At 38.7% G+C, this 20,337-nt stretch overlaps 1 protein-coding gene across 1 annotated transcript in view; it reads left to right on the top strand.

The window, feature by feature from the left end:
- PLXDC2 (plexin domain containing 2) overlaps positions 1 to 16,799 on the top strand; it is a 271,147-nt gene extending 254,348 nt beyond the window's left edge. Inside the window, exons 15-16 of the mRNA XM_072412754.1 lie at positions 5,296 to 5,456; positions 9,908 to 16,799. Of these exons, the coding sequence (XP_072268855.1) occupies positions 5,296 to 5,456; positions 9,908 to 10,024 (278 nt within the window). The 3' untranslated portion in view covers positions 10,025 to 16,799. The remainder of the gene's footprint in view (positions 1 to 5,295; positions 5,457 to 9,907) is intronic.
- The last annotated feature ends 3,538 nt before the right edge of the window (positions 16,800 to 20,337 follow it).

Here is a 20,337-nt window from a genome sequence, read left to right as displayed (position 1 = left end):
GACGTTCTCGTAGTGTATGCTCAGTGTTTGGAGTTTAATACTGTGAGGTTCATCTACCAAAGGAATATAGGCTGTACAGTTTGCAAAGTGATTTATCACAACATCCAATGATGTTAAAGGAAAAATCCTCTTTCCTTGCATGTTAATTTGTATTCTTTGTAAAGTGATCTATCACCATGTTCACTAAGCTACATGAATTATCTATTGTAAAGTGATAATTCATCATGGTCTAAATTTGTTTAACAAACCCTCACTACTTCTCACCACTCCATATCTCACCTCCTATTGTGTCATACTTCCCCCACCTCCGAGATTGTAAGCTCTTCGGGGCAGGGTCCTCTCTTCCTCCATCCAGAAGGAATCCCTCCTCCATCCTGCCTTTGGTGCAATGCTGTGCCTTTTATGCAATATACAGTTCTGGTCTCCCCACTGTTGCTCTGTTGCTTGGAATTCAGGAACACCACATGGTGCTCCATAACAAATATAAGTTTCTGTAAAATCATTCTTTTTGGCATAGCCTATTGGAGGGAAGTATACATTAAATTAATAAACTAATCCAGGCTTTAGATTGTATTTTTAATTAACTTACTAATTAATTTAGAACTTTACTAATTAAATTAAGGCTTAAACATACAGAACTTTATTAATTAATGTGTTTATGCCATGTTTGTCCATATTTAGATTTGCATTACAGTGCCATTCAAAATGCTTGTGGCCATGCTGAATAATTATCTGTAATGTCCAGGTGCAGAGCAATGTGTAGAGCTCCTGACTGCATTTAGATTTCTACTTGCCAAAGATACTGGACCATCCCTATTCTACTACTCTACTACTTGTTTTATTTTTTATTGATACATAATATAAATTAAAGGTACCCCACCTGTTTATTATAAATCAAATACAAAATGCACAAACAAATTAAACACAAAAAAAGTAAAAAAGTTAAAAAATATTTTTAACAATGTATTTTTTTATACTGTCATTTTACCTGACAACTATAGTGTCAAACGAACACTTCCACCTCAAGTACTTATTGGAGTTTCATTGGATCAAAACTGATGTAGTGATCACATGCTTAGGAACACTGTGATTGGTAGACCAAAGCTGTCCATTCTCAAAAGAAGAACATATTCGTAGCACGGAGCATCAATAAAGACAATATAGAGATTGCACGAGATTAAATAAGTAGGAAGCTTCCCGTGAAACAGAGAAGGAAGAACCACATCTGAAACTCAAATGCACTTAACCTCACTCAACCTCATAACAATGGGGTTGTTAAGAGAAGCCTGCAAAGAGCCTTAGTCTGCAGCCAATACAGCTCTCAAGCAGAGGTGTAGTGGGGCGGGCACAGGTGGGAACGCCGTGCCCTCACTTTTTTCCGGAAAGGGCACACATGCTCACTCTTATTTTCAATTTTCCAGAGCCGCGGACCATATGGAATTGCATGCTGAGAGCGGTGGACAGGCTCAGACCTGGGATGGGAGAGTGGGCAGGTTGGGGTATCATGATGTCACTCTGGGAGAAGGTTCTTCCCCTTTGAGTGACACATAGGCAAGGGTGTAGTGGGATGGGCACATGCGCTCGCCTTGTATAGTGCTGTGCCCCCTCTTCTTTTTTTACAACTACACCCCTGCTCACAACCAAGACTAAAAAACTTTTTTTTGCAACTAGGAATCATGGCAAGCCTCATACATAGAAAATGTCACTTGATGCGTGCGGCACAGCTTATTTTCCAAGTTGACAGCTTTGTTTATTGTCTTTGGTGAAAACAGATTGAAATCAATTTCTCTTGAGGAGAGTAACCTTGAGGTGAATGAATGGAGTTTTGATTATGGAAATCACCAGTTACTTACTGTGTTTCGTTATTTTCCTGCACTGTTTAGAAAAGTCTCTCCTTACGTGCCTATGGTATATTTCATTAACCTGACGTCTGTTCTCATGCTCCTCTGATAATTCAGGTACAAAAGGCTTTTCTTTCATCGCCTCTCCCCCGGTGGCTCTGATCACGTTAGTCTCATGAACGGCACTGTCACTTTGAAATGATAGAATTGGCTCTCAGTTATACAGATATAACATATCACAGTAGATTAGAATGATATCCTCTTTCATGACTAGATCTTCAGTCTGTGACACGCCGTGTCTCCATCCTTGTCTCCACATCCTGTTTATTTTTAATAATGTTTCCAAGTGGACCACGGAGTTCTGTATTAGCATTAAAACCTGCGGGAGCTCGGGCTAACTTGTGTTTCAGCAACATGTAAAGCAGAAGCTTCTTTTAAAGGGTTTTTATAAAAAAAGAAAAGTTAAAATGTCTATAAAGAGCTAATTTTCACCAAACATGTTGTTAAATAGTCAGGTTGAAAATAGGTCCATCAAGATCAACCACTAGGGAAATAATGATTTCCTAGATACAACTCTATAGACATACAGTAGTGGATCCAGAGGAAGGCAAAAAATAAACCCCTTTTAAAGCCTGTTTCAGCATTGTTAGGCATTTAGTTGTATTTTCTGATACAAGCAAAATGCAAACATTTTATAGGGAGCCATTTACACCAACGCATTGCCTTAAGAAATGTTGGGCGAGAAGTAAGAAAAGTCCTGCATGCTACATCTTACATTTGCTGACCTGTGTTTTTACAGTTTATTCATTTGAATAGGGTCCTTACAATACCGATGTATCTAAAAGCAAATAGCAATAACCACTAGAGCAGATTATGTGAATTTTCAAGTGGATCTGATGTGAACAAGGATGGTAGAGGGCTTTTTGTTTAATTAAATTGAAGAGAATAAAATAAAGCAAACCTTCTACTAAAAAAAGAAGGTCCTTTAATGCTGGCCAGGCTCCCTCCCTTTCTTAAATCATCTACTATAGATTGGTAAAAAGACAATCCTATGAAAAGGTAATGTTAAAATTACACAGACCAGGTGAAATCCTGCAAGAAGAAACTTTGCTTGTACATGATGGGTTGGCTGAAGTAATCTAATTTACCAAACTAATAAATCTCTTGCAAGGGAAAGACTTACTTTGAAATGTGAATGGCCTATGTATATTCCTTTAGTAAATTACCATATTTGTCACCTTGTAAAGTTTCAGCGTCCATAAAGTGTCATGCTCCTCTGACTAATTTTTATTTACCAGTGCTGCTACTGCTTCCCTAGCCATTAAAAATATACAGTGAGATGGTATGATGGAAAATATGATGTGTGTACAGCAATCAAATGCTATGTCCAAGCATGTCATATGAGAGATTAGGGATAGTGCCCATAGCATGTATCATCAACTGACACTAGTTTTGCTACCTCTTGAATGGAGGAAGGAGTTGGGGAGTGTTTACAAGTTGATTAAGTTGATGAAAGCAAAATAAATATTTATTAGGGTTCCAAGGTCCTGCGCCAAATTACTGACAAGCTGCCTTCAACCTTCAGGTGTCATATAGAATTGCTTTAAAATGTTAGTATTTTTTTGGGCCAGCTTGGACAATTCTCTGATTTTTGGTGCAACGGGTTTTTTCTGGTGTAGGGTATATCCAAAAGGTCTAAACTTGTTACATGGCAGGCACAAACATGGGTAAAGTGCGAGATGGACAGTGTTCTCCAAGACTAGCTGAAAAAAGAATACATTTTAAACTTAGCCAGGATAACTTTTTTTTGAGCATCTCTATCATGAATCTTGACAATTTAATCTAAGCATATGGTGAAAAAACTTTAATTATCTGAATTTAAATTTAGTGAACAGCAAAATGATCAGAAAATCCAAAGATGTAGGCCGTTAAAATGAAATGAACTTGGGACTTTTTATACAAGAAACTAGCTTTATTATAATACGAAGTTTTTTATTGACCAATAAAAATGCTTGAATGTACTGGCCTACCTTTTAACAGGTAAAGTTTAGCATTTGCATTTTAATTCAGCTGTCTGTAAATCTGGATCTAATTATCATTTTAACCAGTGTTAGTTGAGGATGCCATGATGACAGACTGCACTTACAGCAAGTGTTTAATTGCTCTATATCTAAATAATTAGTACTGAATATTTTATTTTATATTTGTCACAATCAATCCATTAATGAGGCTATAGGAAGCCACCATGCTAATTTACCTGGCTCTCAGTGCTGAATGAGGTTCAAGCTAAGCAGTTGTGTGACCACAGGTTCTTGTTCACATCAGAATTTTCTCTTCTCTCATGACTCGGGAGTTCAGAGTATTTCTCAGGCCCCAGAAATGACTACACCTATTTTTGTGGTACACAATAGCCTTACAGCCATTTATTACAGTCTAATTTCCTAATACAAATTATTAATATATTAAACCTCCCCACCCCATAAATACCCATACTCATGACATTATCATCAATAAGATAACCACAAGATATAATATGAATAAAACAAAGACTATAACACCCTTCAGGAAACAAGTCCTCAAAGGCATCACTTCTCTACCGTTAGCTTGGGATCTGCACCTGACTGATCCTACTTGTTCCCAGTCGCAATTCCACCACCTCGGGAACAATACCCACAGACTATTCTAGCACCGAACCTCCCATACACTTGCAGTTTATTCTCACCATTCTTGAAACCCTATACCAAAGATGATTCCCTGATAACTCTTGTCGACACATTGTCCTTGAGGCACTAGGACCTCTAGAACCTTGAATCCTCATCCAGGACCTCAAATTGCCTTCCCCAAAAACAGATCCCACTCCAACATGTTTCTAAATAAACATTACAGGCGGGTTGGTGGGAAGCTGAACTCTGGTTTTTCAGGCTCCGACCTCATTTTCTTTTCCCACTCCCTTATAACCCTATTCACTCTCCTCCCCATCTCCCCCTTCCTGAACATGAACATGTACATGAACTCGTCTTACCCTGCCTAACCCTATCCTTTCTGATCCAATTTACCACCCAGTCATGCTGGCCCTACACCAAGCTTCCCTTTTTCATTGGCTCCTGGCCCTTCTATAAAAGTTCATGGGAATGCAAAGTAACTTGAGGCATAAGGAGGCCAATTACACATGTCAATGAATTTAGATTGATCTCCTAATTGATATCAAAAGCACACTCTCTACCTTCAGACACAACCCTAAAACCCATCAAAACTGGCCCTGATTCATGTTACACCATAAGATGCCTGCAGCCTTTGCATGTTTGTTGTACTCTGCAGCTCCTGATGAAAATTTCCATTACCTATACCTATCATATACAAAGCGTGACTAAGGCTCATACTGATTAAATGCACAGTGGTAGGAAAGTAATGTATTGTTTTTCATTTTATACTGTCATGTTTTCTTATACTGCAGCCTCAACAGATGACAGGGCAGAAGAGAAGACGCACGGCACGCTGCACACAGGACTAATTATAGGAATACTCGTTCTAGTCCTCGTTGTTGCTGCTGCCATTCTTGTAACAATTTACATGTACCATCACCCGACGTCATCTGCTAGTCTCTTTTTTATTGAGGTAAGCTGCTTCCTTTTCATTTCATATATTTCACATTAGCAAAATAATCTCATTTACAGCAAAAGGTATAAAGCAAAACCAATCTCTGGTTCTCTGAATCCCAGTGAATCTGTCCATACAGTTTTACATGCTAAATGATTATTACAAAGTCTCTATGTTGTGTATGATTAGACTTCCTAAAGTTTCCTGGGCTTAGAAAATGATACAACAGCCAAATACATACTAGGTAACCCTGGTGGCCTTTGATTCTATGAAGGCCGGTTGGGAAATGTGCATTGCCAGTGTGTGGCCAAGGTAGCAGGTATCAATATTCCAGTGTTATATTGATAGACATTTGGGTACAGTTTTTAAATTATATTAATATAAACCCTCAGATATCCAGAGCTGACTTGTGGGTTACACGGTGGGTTACACAGTGACAATGTAAGCAATACAAAGGCAAAAGTGGGAACAATAGAAGGAACTTTTTTGGCTTCCCTCACACACCTGATACACAGCAGGAAATGATTTGTTTCGCTTCTTTCGGACCCCATGCATCCACTTAGGAGTATGCTTGTGGAGAGGGAATATTAGAGTTGTACAGATCATATGGGATATACTGGTGCTATACACATAATGTATAGGACCCTTATTCATGTATTAAAATACAATCCAGATACAAATGGGCAATGCCCGAAAAACAGAGACTGCTGCTCTGTCAAACGATTGCAGCAAAGTACTAACACAATACAACACAACACAACAATAATATCCAATAAAGAAATTGATTTGTGCAAATAAGCATGGGCAGCACCGTGGCTAAGTGGTTAGCACTCTGGTCTTTGAAGCACCAGGTCCCAGGTTTGAATCTTGGCCAGGACACTATCTGCATTGATTTCCTCCGGGTACTCCAGTGAAAAACATGTTCCACACCAGCTTATGTAATTTTCTATAATGGACATTAGATAGTTATGTTCTGTTAGTATTTGTGTTGTAGAATTTATTTATTTTTATTTATTTATTTTTAATTAGGTTTGTTAAAAAGTATATGATGCCATCTTTTCAATGGCTGTGGCTAGTCAGTAATAAACCTTCTTGTGACTGTTTACGGTAGGTTTCAGGAAAAAAAGAGGCATTAGGGGTATTCAGTTCATAAAGATAAATATAATTTTTGTGTGGGCATAAGCACAAATGTTTGTTAGACCTGCAATTTGTTTGGTACACAGTGCTTTTAATTAATTGCTTTCTATTTAGAAGTAAACATCTACTGTTTTTAAGGGATTCATTTAGGAGGTTAGGTTAAAATTGAACTAAAATTTGGGATCAAGCAGGGAGAGACATTGCCTGTCCCTTCTGCAAAAAAGGACATCCCTGATACCATTTTGTTAATTTTTAGGTTTAGTTCTGCTTTAAGTGTTAGGGTTTTAGTAGTAGAAGAACTGTTTAAAGTGCTTGGACATTAGGCTATTTAAATATTCTTAACAAGCAGTAAAATAACATTAAAACAAGCCATTCCTGACCTCCCTAGGTGATTTTAACTTAACAATAATTTGTTCTCAGAGATCCAAACAAAGACTGTAGAGCAGTATTTCCGGAGCTTTTTAACGTGGGGGAAGCCTTTAAATCAGTGGTCGCCAACCGGTGGTCCCCGAGAAAATTTTGGTGGTTCAGGCTCTGGGCGGGGTGCAACAGCCAAAGTCGCGGACTATGTCCTCCATGCGAATCACAGGCTCAGGCAGTGGGAGGGTTGTGTCCAGAGACACAGGCTGAGACCTGCCATGGGAGAGTGGTGGGTTCTGGCATCATGACATATCATTTGACCCATCACACTGGGAGAGGTGTCTTCCCGCTTTGAGTGACACATGGCTCCTGGGCTTAGCAGGCCTAAAAGGTTGATGACCAAGGCTATAAATAATTTTCAGGTCTTCAGGGAATCCCAGCTATAATTACTACATCAACAGCTTACAGTCCCTTAGCTTGGTGGTCAATAGAAAGAATGCCTCTTATAGTGCTGACTATTTGGAAGAAGAACGATGGCTAAAGAAATCATTGGTGTTGGTAAAACTGAATTGAGCACAAATCTCTTATTGCTCAAGGAACCCCTAGCAACCTAACCCTGGTTGAGAAACACTGCTTCAAAGTCAAGTTTCAGTGGTGTTCCAAAAGCATAGAAATACTGGTTGTGTGCTCAAATTATAGGCATGGCATCCTGCCAAGATACTATTGCAACAAAATATAATAAGGAAAGAGCCAGGATTTCAATAACTGTGCTGTGAAAATTAAATTCCTGTACAATGCTTACAGATACAAAGAAAAACTTGTTTTAATTTTCTTGTACTGTTTTCGAGAATATTTAAATTCATTAGATCTGGGACCTTTAAAGCTGAAATTTAAGCTGCTTTCCCTGGTTCCTCCTTTCTTTCTCCATATCAATATACTAATAAAATGTTTCAATAAAACCTTTCAGTTTTTATTACATACTTTATTTTAGACTAAATTACATTATCATTGGGTTTGTCTGCTTTTCTTTGCATGGTCCTGGAAAAGTTGCTGGAGGAATCGGTGTTCATAAGCAGATTGCAATTTCATGGAGACTGCCCTAAGTAATGCTGATAAGTGATTCTGGGTCTCTAGGGGTAGGCCAGGGACAGTCCGGCTGGTGAAAAATGGTAGGGATCATTACAAAGGTCTCCAAAAAGAAAAAAAGATCTGTCCAATTTGCAGCAGTTTCCAAACCACACTGCAAGAAAAAACTATTATAGGAGTTGCATAACTGTCCAGCTTTGTGATACTTACTGTTTTCTTTTTTTATTGCAAGGGAGTTCCAAAACGAAGCCAGCATTTAAAACAACATACGGTATATTTTTGCTGGAAAAAAAGAAGATATAATCCCTTCAGCAGAGTTCGGTGTGCTTGATCTCAGATGTTGCTTAAATGTTTCATTGCCTTGCCAGTATTTTTCTAATACCATAAACATTTATTCCTGTGTAGTCTTCTCCACTGGCATACTGTACAGAGACATGTTTCTTTCATGAACATCAAATCAGTCTTTTGTCGGATAAAGGGGTTTCTATCTGCCTTCACAATGACTTATTAAATATCTGTCAAGTCCCAGTGAGAATGACAACCTTGGGCAGAATCCTGATCACACAGCACTCCAGAGACCCGGAACAGCAATGTTCTGTTTAGAAAACAATCTCCATCTTTACTCTATAGTTTGTTTTATAAACGAACAAAAGGTCAATGCGTTGCTTTGAACAGTGGAAATGTGCTTTTGATGCACTAGGAAATCTAAAAAAAATTACTAATATAAAATAAAAAATAGTAATTTTCACAAATATGTATGTAAAGGTAGCCACATCCAAAGAAGAAAGGAGACGTCTAAGGCAGTAATTTAAAAGGTTCTTCTTACACATTTTCCAGAAGCAAAGAAAAAAGGTTTGGAAAGGACTTAGGGCTCATTTTGCTCCATTAATCTGGCTATACACACTTACAGTAGAATTATATGGTTTCCTTAAGTTATGTTGATTGCTTTACAAGAGAATAAAACTGTTAATAAAGTTCAGAATTAGATTAAAATTTCAGTTAGGCTTCAGATTGTACACTTCCCCCACAGTCTTCCCCCACAGTCATACTAAAATACTCATGTGTTCATTCTACAGAATGCTCCTGTTAAGGGGGCTTTCAAACATCCCCCTTTTGCCGACCCCCACAATCATTTTGGGGACAGGTTGTGTTTTTGATGCCTTTTCTAACAATTAGTCCTCTCTGAAAGACTGAAGCAAAGGGAGCTATGAGCTCATTGCCACCTCCTTTTCTAGCCAGTGAGGTTCTAGGGGGGCCGATATGGGCAAGATGGGGACACACACACTCTCCCCACTCATTTAACGCCCAGCCTGGTTCCATGTCTGTAAGGGTATGGTTTCAAAACTATTTAGATGGTATATAAATGAAAAGTGAGGGCCAAGGAATAAAGGAGCAAAAAACTAAGGTGTATCGCCACTTGATGCAGTCAGCCACTGTAAAGGGACCAGGGAAGTAGATAAGCGAGAGAGGTTTGGTGATAGCATGAGTGTTAATGTTAATTGACATGCCTAAATTATATATAATGAAATTAGGAATATAAGTAGGAACTGGAAAAGCAATACTGAGAACAGATCTTGAAAAAGGCATAGTAGGACCTTTAGGGTTCCACATACATTCAACTTGGAGGAGGGAATATGGGCAGATGGAGTGGACTTCAAGACATTAGAAGAGAAATATTGGAGTTATACTGAAGTGGCTTAAAGGAGCTCAGAAGGAAAGGAAATTTGCCATGTTAGCATTTCTAGGGATTTGGCTGAAGTGCAATAGATAAGACTATCAGATGTACTAAGTTATATTTCAGTAAGGAAAATAAACATGTAGTTAATAAAAAAAAACATAGAGGTGTGTGTACAGACTTACTTAAACAATATGTTGTGTCTCTACAGCGACGTCCCAGTCGGTGGCCAGCAATGAAGTTCAGGAGAGGATCTGGACATCCTGCTTATGCTGAAGTTGAACCTGTCGGTGAAAAAGAAGGCTTCATTGTATCAGAGCAGTGCTGAGTCCTTTTGTTGAACATTGCACCAGTACTGGTTTCTGGTGCCAACTCCTTAAATTTTACATATATTTTCCAGGAAAAAAAAAGCGCTGTGAGCTACCTATCTGGAGACAGAAAGAGAGCTTTTCATGATCACTGGCAGAAAGATTTCTTCACTCTGAAGTTAAACGATACCCGCAGTCATCTTCCAATGGTGGAAATACGTAGTACCTCCCGGGCATTGTAGCTGGACAACAGTAGTGAATGGACAAGTACTCTTCTACTGGCTACTGAAGACTCAATACAAACCTGTTCACTATTAGGAGCTCTTCATACTGTTCCTTTGGCTTGTGCATTTGTACAGCTCCCATGGACCAATGCTAGTGCAGTGTAACAATTGCAAAAGAACAAATAAAAGCCACATGATCATACTCCAGTGAAAGAGAATCATGTGGCAACAGATTTGTGATTTTTTTAAAAATTTCTATAAAGGGTGCACATAGGCATCAATGACCCATATACAAAAAGTTAAATGGTTCTTTGCTGTCTACTAAGTATTGTGCTTTTAATGCATATTACAAAATGTGGCCAAAGGGAAATATCTTTTTTTAATTGATGTCTAAAAAGAAATTGTCCCACAGGTAACCTCTAGTGGCCATCAAGATTGTAGTCAAATAGGTTTGTTATTGAATGTTGGATTACCATTGTAATGGTAATGTTTTCAAACAATCAAAGCACCAGAGGCACAAGAAGGCAACGGTGTGGTCACTGTCCTTGGTGTAATGGCGCTATCCATGGTCCTGAAGAAGTTTCCAAGGGACCATATGTTCCTGTCCTTTGTATTAAGTATGCCTAGGATTAATAAAGCAATATATTTGATAAGGAATTACAAAAGTGAAGCTTTTTTTTGTGGGAACAACACTGTAATAGGCCTGATACAATTAGTGTGTTTTTCTCCAACTTTCTAAATTGTAGTACATCAGCCTGAGTTTTCTTGTACCAATAAAAGACTTAAAGAATATATCTGGAAAACAAAAACAGCATCTCTGCAATACATTCCCATTTATGTATTATCCTTTTTAAAGACTCTACCAGTACAGAAATACAAATACTTATTGGTTTGCCAGAAATACACTCAATTCAATTTGCTATTGTGAGCAGACAATGCTCTGCATTAATATGGTCTGAGTGTTGCCAGTCAAATTCTCAACGACTCCCGCCGTTTTGATCTCCAAAATTTTAATGAAACCGATTTGTAGTCCTATGATAAAAAGTGAGGGCTCAATACTCAAACACAGACAGAAAGCACAGGACATGGGGCCGCACAGAATTTCCCCAACATTTTTAAAACATAACACAACATAACTAACTCTAATGTTAATTGTATACAGACCAAAATATAGTAGGTAAATGGGATCTCACCAATAACGGATTACCTTTAAAATGTCTTTTTTTCCCAGTCTTGTCCCAGAAGCAGAATTTCTGTTTAGGCTCAACTTACACAAGGATTAGGACTTTCTCCCAAATAGTGCCATGTGGGGTGGAAGGGAGTCTGTCATATGCTCTCCATCTCCAGGAATAATGGGTATTTCTCTTCACTTCACTTCACATTGGTGAATGGTCAGTAAATAAGTAAAAAGGAAGAACATAAAAAGCTGCAGAAGGCTCCAGCAAGTCTTCATTTTCAGTGCTGAAAATTTAAAAAAAAAATTTGTTATAATTAAAGTGAAGTTAATTGCAATAATGTATTTCAAGGGTGAACTATTATATTAATACAAGCAAACATATGAAATTATTATCAATATCAACCAATCTGACTTCAGATTTCTTATTGTTTGTAATGGGTTAACAACTTTATATTTGTACATTTTTTTTCATTTGTATTTTGTACATTTGTATATTTTTAAAATAGAGAAAAAATCTAGTGAAGAGGGTGGAAGCCCAAACAACAACCAAACCAGATATGTGGCTGAGAACTAAGCATAGAGATCCATTAGTAAAGTCACAATTTTAGTTTCAAGTTAGGTGCTTCTGCTATTTTTTTTCTTCTTTTTTATATCAGTTTTGTATATAGTGTTGAAGAATGGTCAGGCAAGAAGGGCCACCCTTAAAAAAGATATTCAGCAAGGACCTGCTTTAAAGCTGAACTTTTTTGCAGGTATGATTTATCATAAAGTGGCCAATTTATAAAGAGGCGATGATCACATAACAGGTCACCTCCTTTTTGTTTTCTATTTTTGAAAATCTGATTGCCACTTTTACAAATGCCAAATTTATAAATATTACAGTTGCAATCAGCAATTTGATTGCCATATGACATTGACCCTAATATAGTGTTCAAAGGTGCAGTTGTTTAAATAACGGATTAAACAAGTAACGGATTACTACTAATAGTACTAAAATTTGGTTCTAAAAGAGTAGCAGTAAGCTCCCTGTAGTCTTTCCTTGAGACAATTGATGTCTGGCTCTGCAAAAGTGTTAATTAAGGATTAAAAACAAAAACACATTTATCTGTATTGATAGTACAAAGGTGAATATCCGGGGACAGGGTAATGGGCACTTTATGAATATTCCAAACATGATAGAAAAAAGCTAAAATAGCATCAGTAAAACAAATGGTAATCTCAGCTGGTGGACACTTTTTTTGTATGAAAGGGGGCATGCTAACAGTTGAAAAGAGTAGGGTGACCGAGGGATGGGCTTAGTATAATATTCTGCTTCTTCTATACTGGCCAATCATAGGCTGGGGACTGGAACCTTGTTTTAAAACTTAACTAAAGCAGAAAAAAATTTTGAAAGTCTTCAAATTTGCTTTGACCTGGGGTAGATATGAGTAAACCCTGAGACTGGATAGACATGTAAAACAGCTTCCATATATGTATTTTTTATTTTGTGTGTGAAGCAAAATCCATTTCTATTTTATTTATTCTTCAGTGGGCTCAATATTTTGCATTTGTTCTATTATCTTATTACTAGTTTACTTTCCTGTGCCATCAGAAAATATGCTTTACATGTGAATAATGCATTCACTTAGTCTAAGGAAGACTTGTAGTTTGCTGTACATAAATTAACATCCCTTGAAGGAACATCATTTCATTTATAGGATGGTGGCATGCTGTGACAGTAATGTGGATCCATGACCAATGCCGGGAGGGAAGGCAGCATCTGTCTTACTTTGCTGTTTTTCTCTGAAAGATGAATTTGTTTTGGAAATGTGGGGAATTGACAGGTCACCTCTGCAGAAGCACTTTACTGAGTTTAGAGGATGCTAAACATTTTGTTTTGTGAGAAAATTTACCAAATGGACCCCATAAAGAAATTCTCTGCAACCAAAAAGAGGTAAAACTGCCTTAGGAAAGTCCCAAAGTAGATAGCGTTTATTATGTAGGTTTAGCTGATGGTATATTTGTTTTCAATGCAAGATCTAGGTACTGCTTTTTTTTGGCAGGGTCAGACAGGCCTATCAAAAGCCTGGAAAAAACCTTGAGTGGGCCACAAATTAGTTTTGTGTTGTATGGGGGGGTCACAGGATCTCTGGTAGGCTCCCACCAGCTTTACACAAATATGCCACTGCAAGAAAAGGTATGTGTTCTATTGGATCCTCTTTCTCACTTTCTCTGGTGGCCCCCAAGAGGCATGATTTCCTGATGATTTCATATTTCACACTTGCCTCTTCTTCCTTAAAGCGCAGGAATGTCTCTCCGTGAGCAGTTCTGACTCTGGGCATGCCAGTGCTACCAAGCTTTATCAGTTTCGTCCAACCCGGCGGCCAATCAGGAAATAACCTCTGGCTGGTTGTCACTTAGATTCTGCATCTTGGCCCTTCCTAGGTCTCACACCACTTTTGTGCAAGCCATAGTGCCCCCTAGTGGCCTTGTCTCCCCCAGCTTGACATCATATATACCTTAATTTAGCCCCTAAACTTAATCCTCACTTTTTACCTAACCACAACATTTCAAGTTGAACTCCAGCCTTTCTTGCAGCCTTGCACAGTTGTACAGGCTCCTCACCGAAAAACTTCCTGTGCAATCTGCCTGTTATGTTTTAGGGTAGATTGTTCCCAAATATCCCTGAGAACCTTGCAACCCCTCACCTTTTGTAATAAAAAAGCGGAAAGGCAGTGGTGCAAGCAGTCCTGCCCATGGGTAAAAATGCTGTTGCTCCAAAAATACCCAGGAATAGATTGTGAGAATTGTCAGCCCACAACAAGAAGTGTGATACTGGTAGGTTGACCATTAAATAAAAATAATAACATAAAAAAAAAACCATTGAAGCCACCACATCGAAGGAATGGTGTGATGCAATATATGTAACACATGAGTATTTTACATAATGCTCAGTTGTGGGTATCAAAGATAGAAAACAAAAATGCCCCCCCAATGGTCATCTACTGTCTGATGGTATATACCCAATTAAAGTTGACATCAAAACTATGCCAGTACCAATGGATAAAGGATCACCCTGCCTATGAATACAATCCCAGGCGCCGCCATGTAGAGCTTTTCAGCATCAACCTGCAGACCTGACACCGGATCCTGTAGGACTGTCTTGCAAAAACCAAGGGGCAGATGGCAAAAATCTCCCAGGACTCCAGAAGCCTTAATGTGGCAACAGAGAGACCAGAGAATAAAATATCAGATTTCCCCCCAGTTTCCCAGGAGATTTGACAGTTCTACATCAGCCCAGTTTCCTGAATAGCAGCATCGGCTCAACAATTCACTTTACCAGTTGCCTGGAGTTTCTCTCAAGTGCTTCAGGAAAAGCAGAAACTTTGTAATACATGATTATGTTTGAAGTGCCATTTGCTCGCTGGCATTTGAGCTGAAGTAATTGAAGCAGAATGGAATAACTGGTGCAGATTTGATTCGCTGATTTATTTACTGATCCATATTCAGAATGTTCCCCAGTTAGGGCTGTTCATAGCAGTCAGGCTAATTGGTTTTGAAGCTCCCAAGTTAGCAACGGAAGTGCTTTTTAGGAACTTCTGGCTGCCTGGTATAACCTCTCAGCTGAGCGTGTCCACATGTCTGTTCTATGACACACAACAAAACGGTCTGGCTTACTCCTTCTAATTCCCTGATCTGTCTGAGAAACTAGTGAGGAGAAAAGCTTTTTGGCATGTCTAAGATCTAAAGATTTTAAAAGAAAAGCCAAGGGTCTACAAGGAGAGTGATGTTAAGACAACACTGTGAGGATAGCATGCTCCTTGGCGCAAAGCGGTATTCCAGCTTGTAGCATAAGTGCCAGATTGTATAATTAGCAATTGAAATGTTTAAAGAGGAATTCTATTTAAATTTTTTTTTTAAGTGTGAACTAACTGGAGATGTTTTGCATAATGAGAAAATAAGAAAGATTAACCAAGCTATTCTCAGCTAAGATTCAATGATACCCTACTAGAGTTCCTTCAGGTGTTGCGAGTGGTTCAGTGAGTTTACTAATCTGCAATGACTGCCAAATAAGGTGGTCATTTCCCTCCAATATTCAATGTGTGGAGTCAATCCTGAACTGATCACTAGTGCAAGAGAGTAAAATGATGTGTTTAAAGAAAATGCCTAGGACATCCGGCTGGGGATTCTGTGCTGTACGCCACCCCAGTATCCCACAACACCTTTTTTTCCAGCAATGTCTTTTGCAGCAAGGAGAATAAAGAAATAGCAGCAGCCCCTGCTTCCCTTTAGCTGTGCAGCTTGATGTATTTTTTGGCATCACCAGTCTGAGGCTGTGCACAGCTGAAGGGGATTGTTAAGGCAGATTAGTTTCTGACTCAATCCTGTACTGTCATTGGCTGCTGGAACTTTATAGCCTCTCTGCTCACAGGAACCAGTGCCTGTTGTAGCGTAAAGCTAGGCTGACTTGCTGCTGGAGTGTACATTGTCTGATTTTCTGTTGCTGACCTTGCCTGTTTCTGACCCTGTGAGTAAAAGTGCCTGGACCCATCGCTTGCCTGTGACCCCGACTCTGCTTGTGTCTTGCCCTTGTGTACCTGGTCTAATGGACAGATTACCTAATCCGTATAATTTTTATGTAATTTTGATCTTTGCTGTGTGTTCTGGACTTGTCTCTGTTGTAATCTTGGTACTGCATTATCTGTGGGCTCCTGGTCCCCCGCCAGCCCTTCTCCAGACACCATCCCTTGCACAATAAATCCTGGGGGCAACCGAGTGCTGGGAGACGCAACCAGTCTCCCGAGGTGGGAGTGGGAGCTTGCTATAGGTGGGGACTGTGATGTTAGATTGGGGGACTGGTGTCTGGTGAGTACTATTGGTGGACCAGGGCCTAATAGTGTGCAAGGAAAATAAAACTGTAAATAAAATCATACAATGTAATTTTCCTTGGGGTATAGGTAGGAGTAGCACCATGTTCATGTTTTTATTGCTATCTGTGTTTCTCATTAGGGCGATTTGCTCTCTTGACCTCTGAAATTATCTTGATTAATGTCATCAGGGTTAGTAAGTGTAAATCCCACGTGTTGAGTCGCGAGCAGAACAAAAAAAAAGAGTGAATCTTCTAATAGGGACATTTGATTAGACCCGTCCAATGGCATTTCTTTTATGTTCCTGTAAATTCTCTCTTTCTTTTGAGTCTATAGGACAAGAATGAAAGGAAATCTCCAAATGCCAAAAACAAACAAATCCAATAGTGTACAAAAAAACCTTTTATCAATGGAACAAAGGAATTTTGCTGGACATCAAAGAAACATTGTAATATTAGGCATGATAAATTAAAACATTAATTCTATATAAATCCAACAGCAGTTATCCCTTTCTACTAAAAATAAAATATTGACTAGGTAAATTGAACACAGTTGTGCCTTGTTTATTAAACCTGAAAAACATTTACTCTGCAAAGTGAACAATACCTAGTGGTTTAGTAGGTCAACAACACTGTATATCGACAATTTTAATCCTTTGCTCATTAAAACAACTGATCCCTGTGCAACCCCTTTGAAACCACTTCCTGTCTACTAGGGTAATTAAAGCAGTTCTAAACCTGCATCGGTGGGGATGAGCTTTTGCCAAAACTGGGGAGAATGCACAACACAGCATAATTGCCAATTTTGGCACACACCTTATTCTAAGCTTTCTGCAATGATGGCAGGTTGGGGTTTCTGTTGCTGTTGCATACTCCAATCCTGCCATATTTACCATCGGGTCTTTAAGGTTCCTGTAATTTATGGTGCTGCTCCTGCATGTACGCTGTCTATGGCATCTAGGGCCGGGTTCTACACTGCACGCCAGGTTTTGGACAAAAGAGACTTTGTGCCTCCCTTCTGCCAAAAACATATACAGTGAGGAAAAGAAGTATTTGATCCCCTGCTGATTTTGTACGTTTGCCCTCTGACAAAGAAATGACCAGACTTTAATTGTAATGGTAGGTTTGTTGTAGCTGTGAGAGACAGAATAACAACAAAAGAACCCTCAAAAACCCAGTGCTCAAAATTCAGAGCTTGATGTGCAATATAATGTGTGAAATAAATATTTGATCCTCAATCAACCAGCAGGATTTCAGGTTCCCAGGTGTCTTCCCAGTATGCAGGTAACGAGCTGAGATTAGGAGCACCCTCTGTAAGGAACTGCTCCTAATCCAAGCTTGTTACACATGGCCAAGGCAACTAAGGAGTGGCTCAAGAAGAAGCACGTGAAGGTCCTGGAGTGGCCCAGCCAGTCTCCAGACTGGTTGATAGGGGAGGGAGATTGACAGTAAATTTGTTTTTCTTCCATTTGCAAATTATCGTGTCAACTTCTCACCAAGCTGCTTGGGGATAGTCTTGTAGCCCAGTCCAGCCTTATGTAGATCTACTATTTTGTCCCTGACATCCTTAGACAGCTATTTGGTCTTGGCCATGGTGGCTAGTTTGGAGTCTGATTGATTGATTCCATTTGTGGACAGGTGTCTTTTATACAGGTACTGTAACAAGCTTGGATTGGGAGCACTCCCTTACAGAGGGTGCTCCTAATACCAGCTCGATACCTGCATACAGGGAAGACACCTGGGAGCCTGAAATCTTGTCCTTGTCTAGTTTCTATTTAAGAGATTACTTTACCTGCCAAAGAGTTTGTATTCATGTCCGCTGTAATTAAGTTATACATACAGGTATTGTTCCTCTTCCAGTCTGTGAATGAAGAGTGAGTGTAAAGGGAAATGTCACACTGATGAGCCCATCTCTCTATCACGCTGCTCAGGGAGCACCTGATGATACTGAATTACCAAGACTGAAATCAACTTTTTAAATTACTTTAACATGTAAAGCTTATATGATATTTTAGTGATTGAACTTTCATATTCATTAAAAGGTATCACTTTTATTTTTATTCTGAGTACAGAATGGCTAAAAGGGTTTTATTTTCTAATGACACAGTAAATGTCAGATCTATGCTTTGTGCAGGTGGTATTTTGAGTCATCTCATTTGTAAATTCAAGTGTTCTGCTTATTTAGCCTTGCAGCATGATAAGAGCACTGATGTTGGTGGTCTGGCTGTGCTGTTAGTTTTTGTGTGATACTTGTAGAGTAGTGAAATCTCAGAGGACTTTTTGATCTCTAGCAGTTTAAAACCATACCTTTTGGAGTGGATATATTTGTAATCGACAACATTATTTTCATGCATACCTCCCATTGCCCGAATAAAATGCAAAATGTACCTATTGTAGCACTCACCTTCATAGAAGCAGCTAAGTTTGGTGGTTTCTCATTTCTGCTGGGTTAAATAACATAACACAAGCTCAGTGTTTAGATATGATCTAGAGGCTTTTCGAAGAACAACATAACAATAGGAGAGAGGTATTGGGTGCAAATTGATAAAAAAATAGTATCTTTCAGAAGAAAGGTTGTAATGAATAAAGCATGGGTGCTGGAGAAGTCTTCCGTCAATAAATAAAAAGTATTTATTTAAGGCACACAAAAATACAATAGGGTAAGCAAGTAAATAAAAAGAAAGCATACTTGTATAAGGATATGACCTGATTGTTGATATGGATGAGTTCATGATAGAATACAATGGTCCAATCTCTCCCCACACCCTCAAGAGTAGCTCCTTTTATACAAAAGTTTCCCATTGACATACTTCGGATGTAGACGGTTGCTTACTACCATACATATTTAAAAAGGTAATGGTAAATATAACTTTACTCTACTACTTAGATAAGCCACTTGTGTTTACTCCACAGAAAAATACATAAAAAACTCGGTGGCCGAAAAATTTAGAGCCTCAAACAAAAGCTTTTCAGGCAACTTTGCCATTAGAGTAAATTAGATTTGCAGAAACTGCAGGGAATATGGGAATTATGCTGTAAAATCCATACGACTTTTCAGGCAACTTTGCAAAACAAAAGCAACTCATCATCAACACAAGACAAACTGTAGAGATGTATTGATTTTACGTCTGGTGACACCAATGTACAATATACGTTTGTGATATATTCAGCAAACTGAACATACTGAATGTATTTCTTCAAGGTAAAAAAGTCACAATTATTTATTACTAATGATAAAATCTCTGCATTCAAAGAAAATATTAATGGTTAGAAAAAGACAGTTTAATCTGAAAACAGCCAGATACTTTGTTCAAAATAGTATTTCCAAAAACTTAGAAATACAGACAGCTTTAAATCAGAACTCCAGGTGCCAATTTTTTTCAAAATTAAAACATAAATTTAGCTTACCTCCCACAAGAGTGTAACAAATGTCCAAGATGATGCACTTTAATGAAAATTCCATGTTGGTTATCCAACAGCTCCTGCAGCCCTGGGTATGATCTGTCATTTACTTCTGCACCACTTTAATTTTATGACCTCTATCTGGGGTGTCTGGGAATACAGCAGGAGCAGTGTATATGGAATAAATTGGAATTAAGTTTCATATACAGTGTGGAGAATTACCATCAAATTGTGGGAGGGCAATAAGGCCACTGCAGGTGACAGCATCTCTTTAGGGCTCCTGTCCATATTTATTGGATTTGTCTACCCTTGCAGGGGTGGTGTCAGCAACATGAGAGTCCTTTAAATAAAAAGAATAGCCTCCTGGCTAACAAAAACAATTTGTTAAGGCTGGCTTATAAACTAGCACTTCTCCTTTCACAAGCAGAGGCTGGCTCACACAGTCAAAGCCCCTGCTACTTAGCACCAGGTGTGCTAAATAAACCTGTGGCCCTCGGAAAAACATGGGACCTGGCATTAGGAATCTGCCCCACCATATTCTTAAAAATTCTCAGTAAAACCAGCCTCAGCACAGGAATTTTAAACAATCAACAGGGAATCCTAGAGGTTCCCTACAAACAAATCACTGCTGGTTCACAGCAGTAGCAGTCCCACATATTGCCCATTCAACACTTTGTCCAGTTA

This window comes from Pyxicephalus adspersus, chromosome 5 (assembly GCF_032062135.1).
Source record: "Pyxicephalus adspersus chromosome 5, UCB_Pads_2.0, whole genome shotgun sequence".
NCBI classification, from domain to species: Eukaryota; Metazoa; Chordata; class Amphibia; order Anura; family Pyxicephalidae; genus Pyxicephalus; species Pyxicephalus adspersus.
This window is presented reverse-complemented; position numbering and strand designations above follow the sequence as displayed.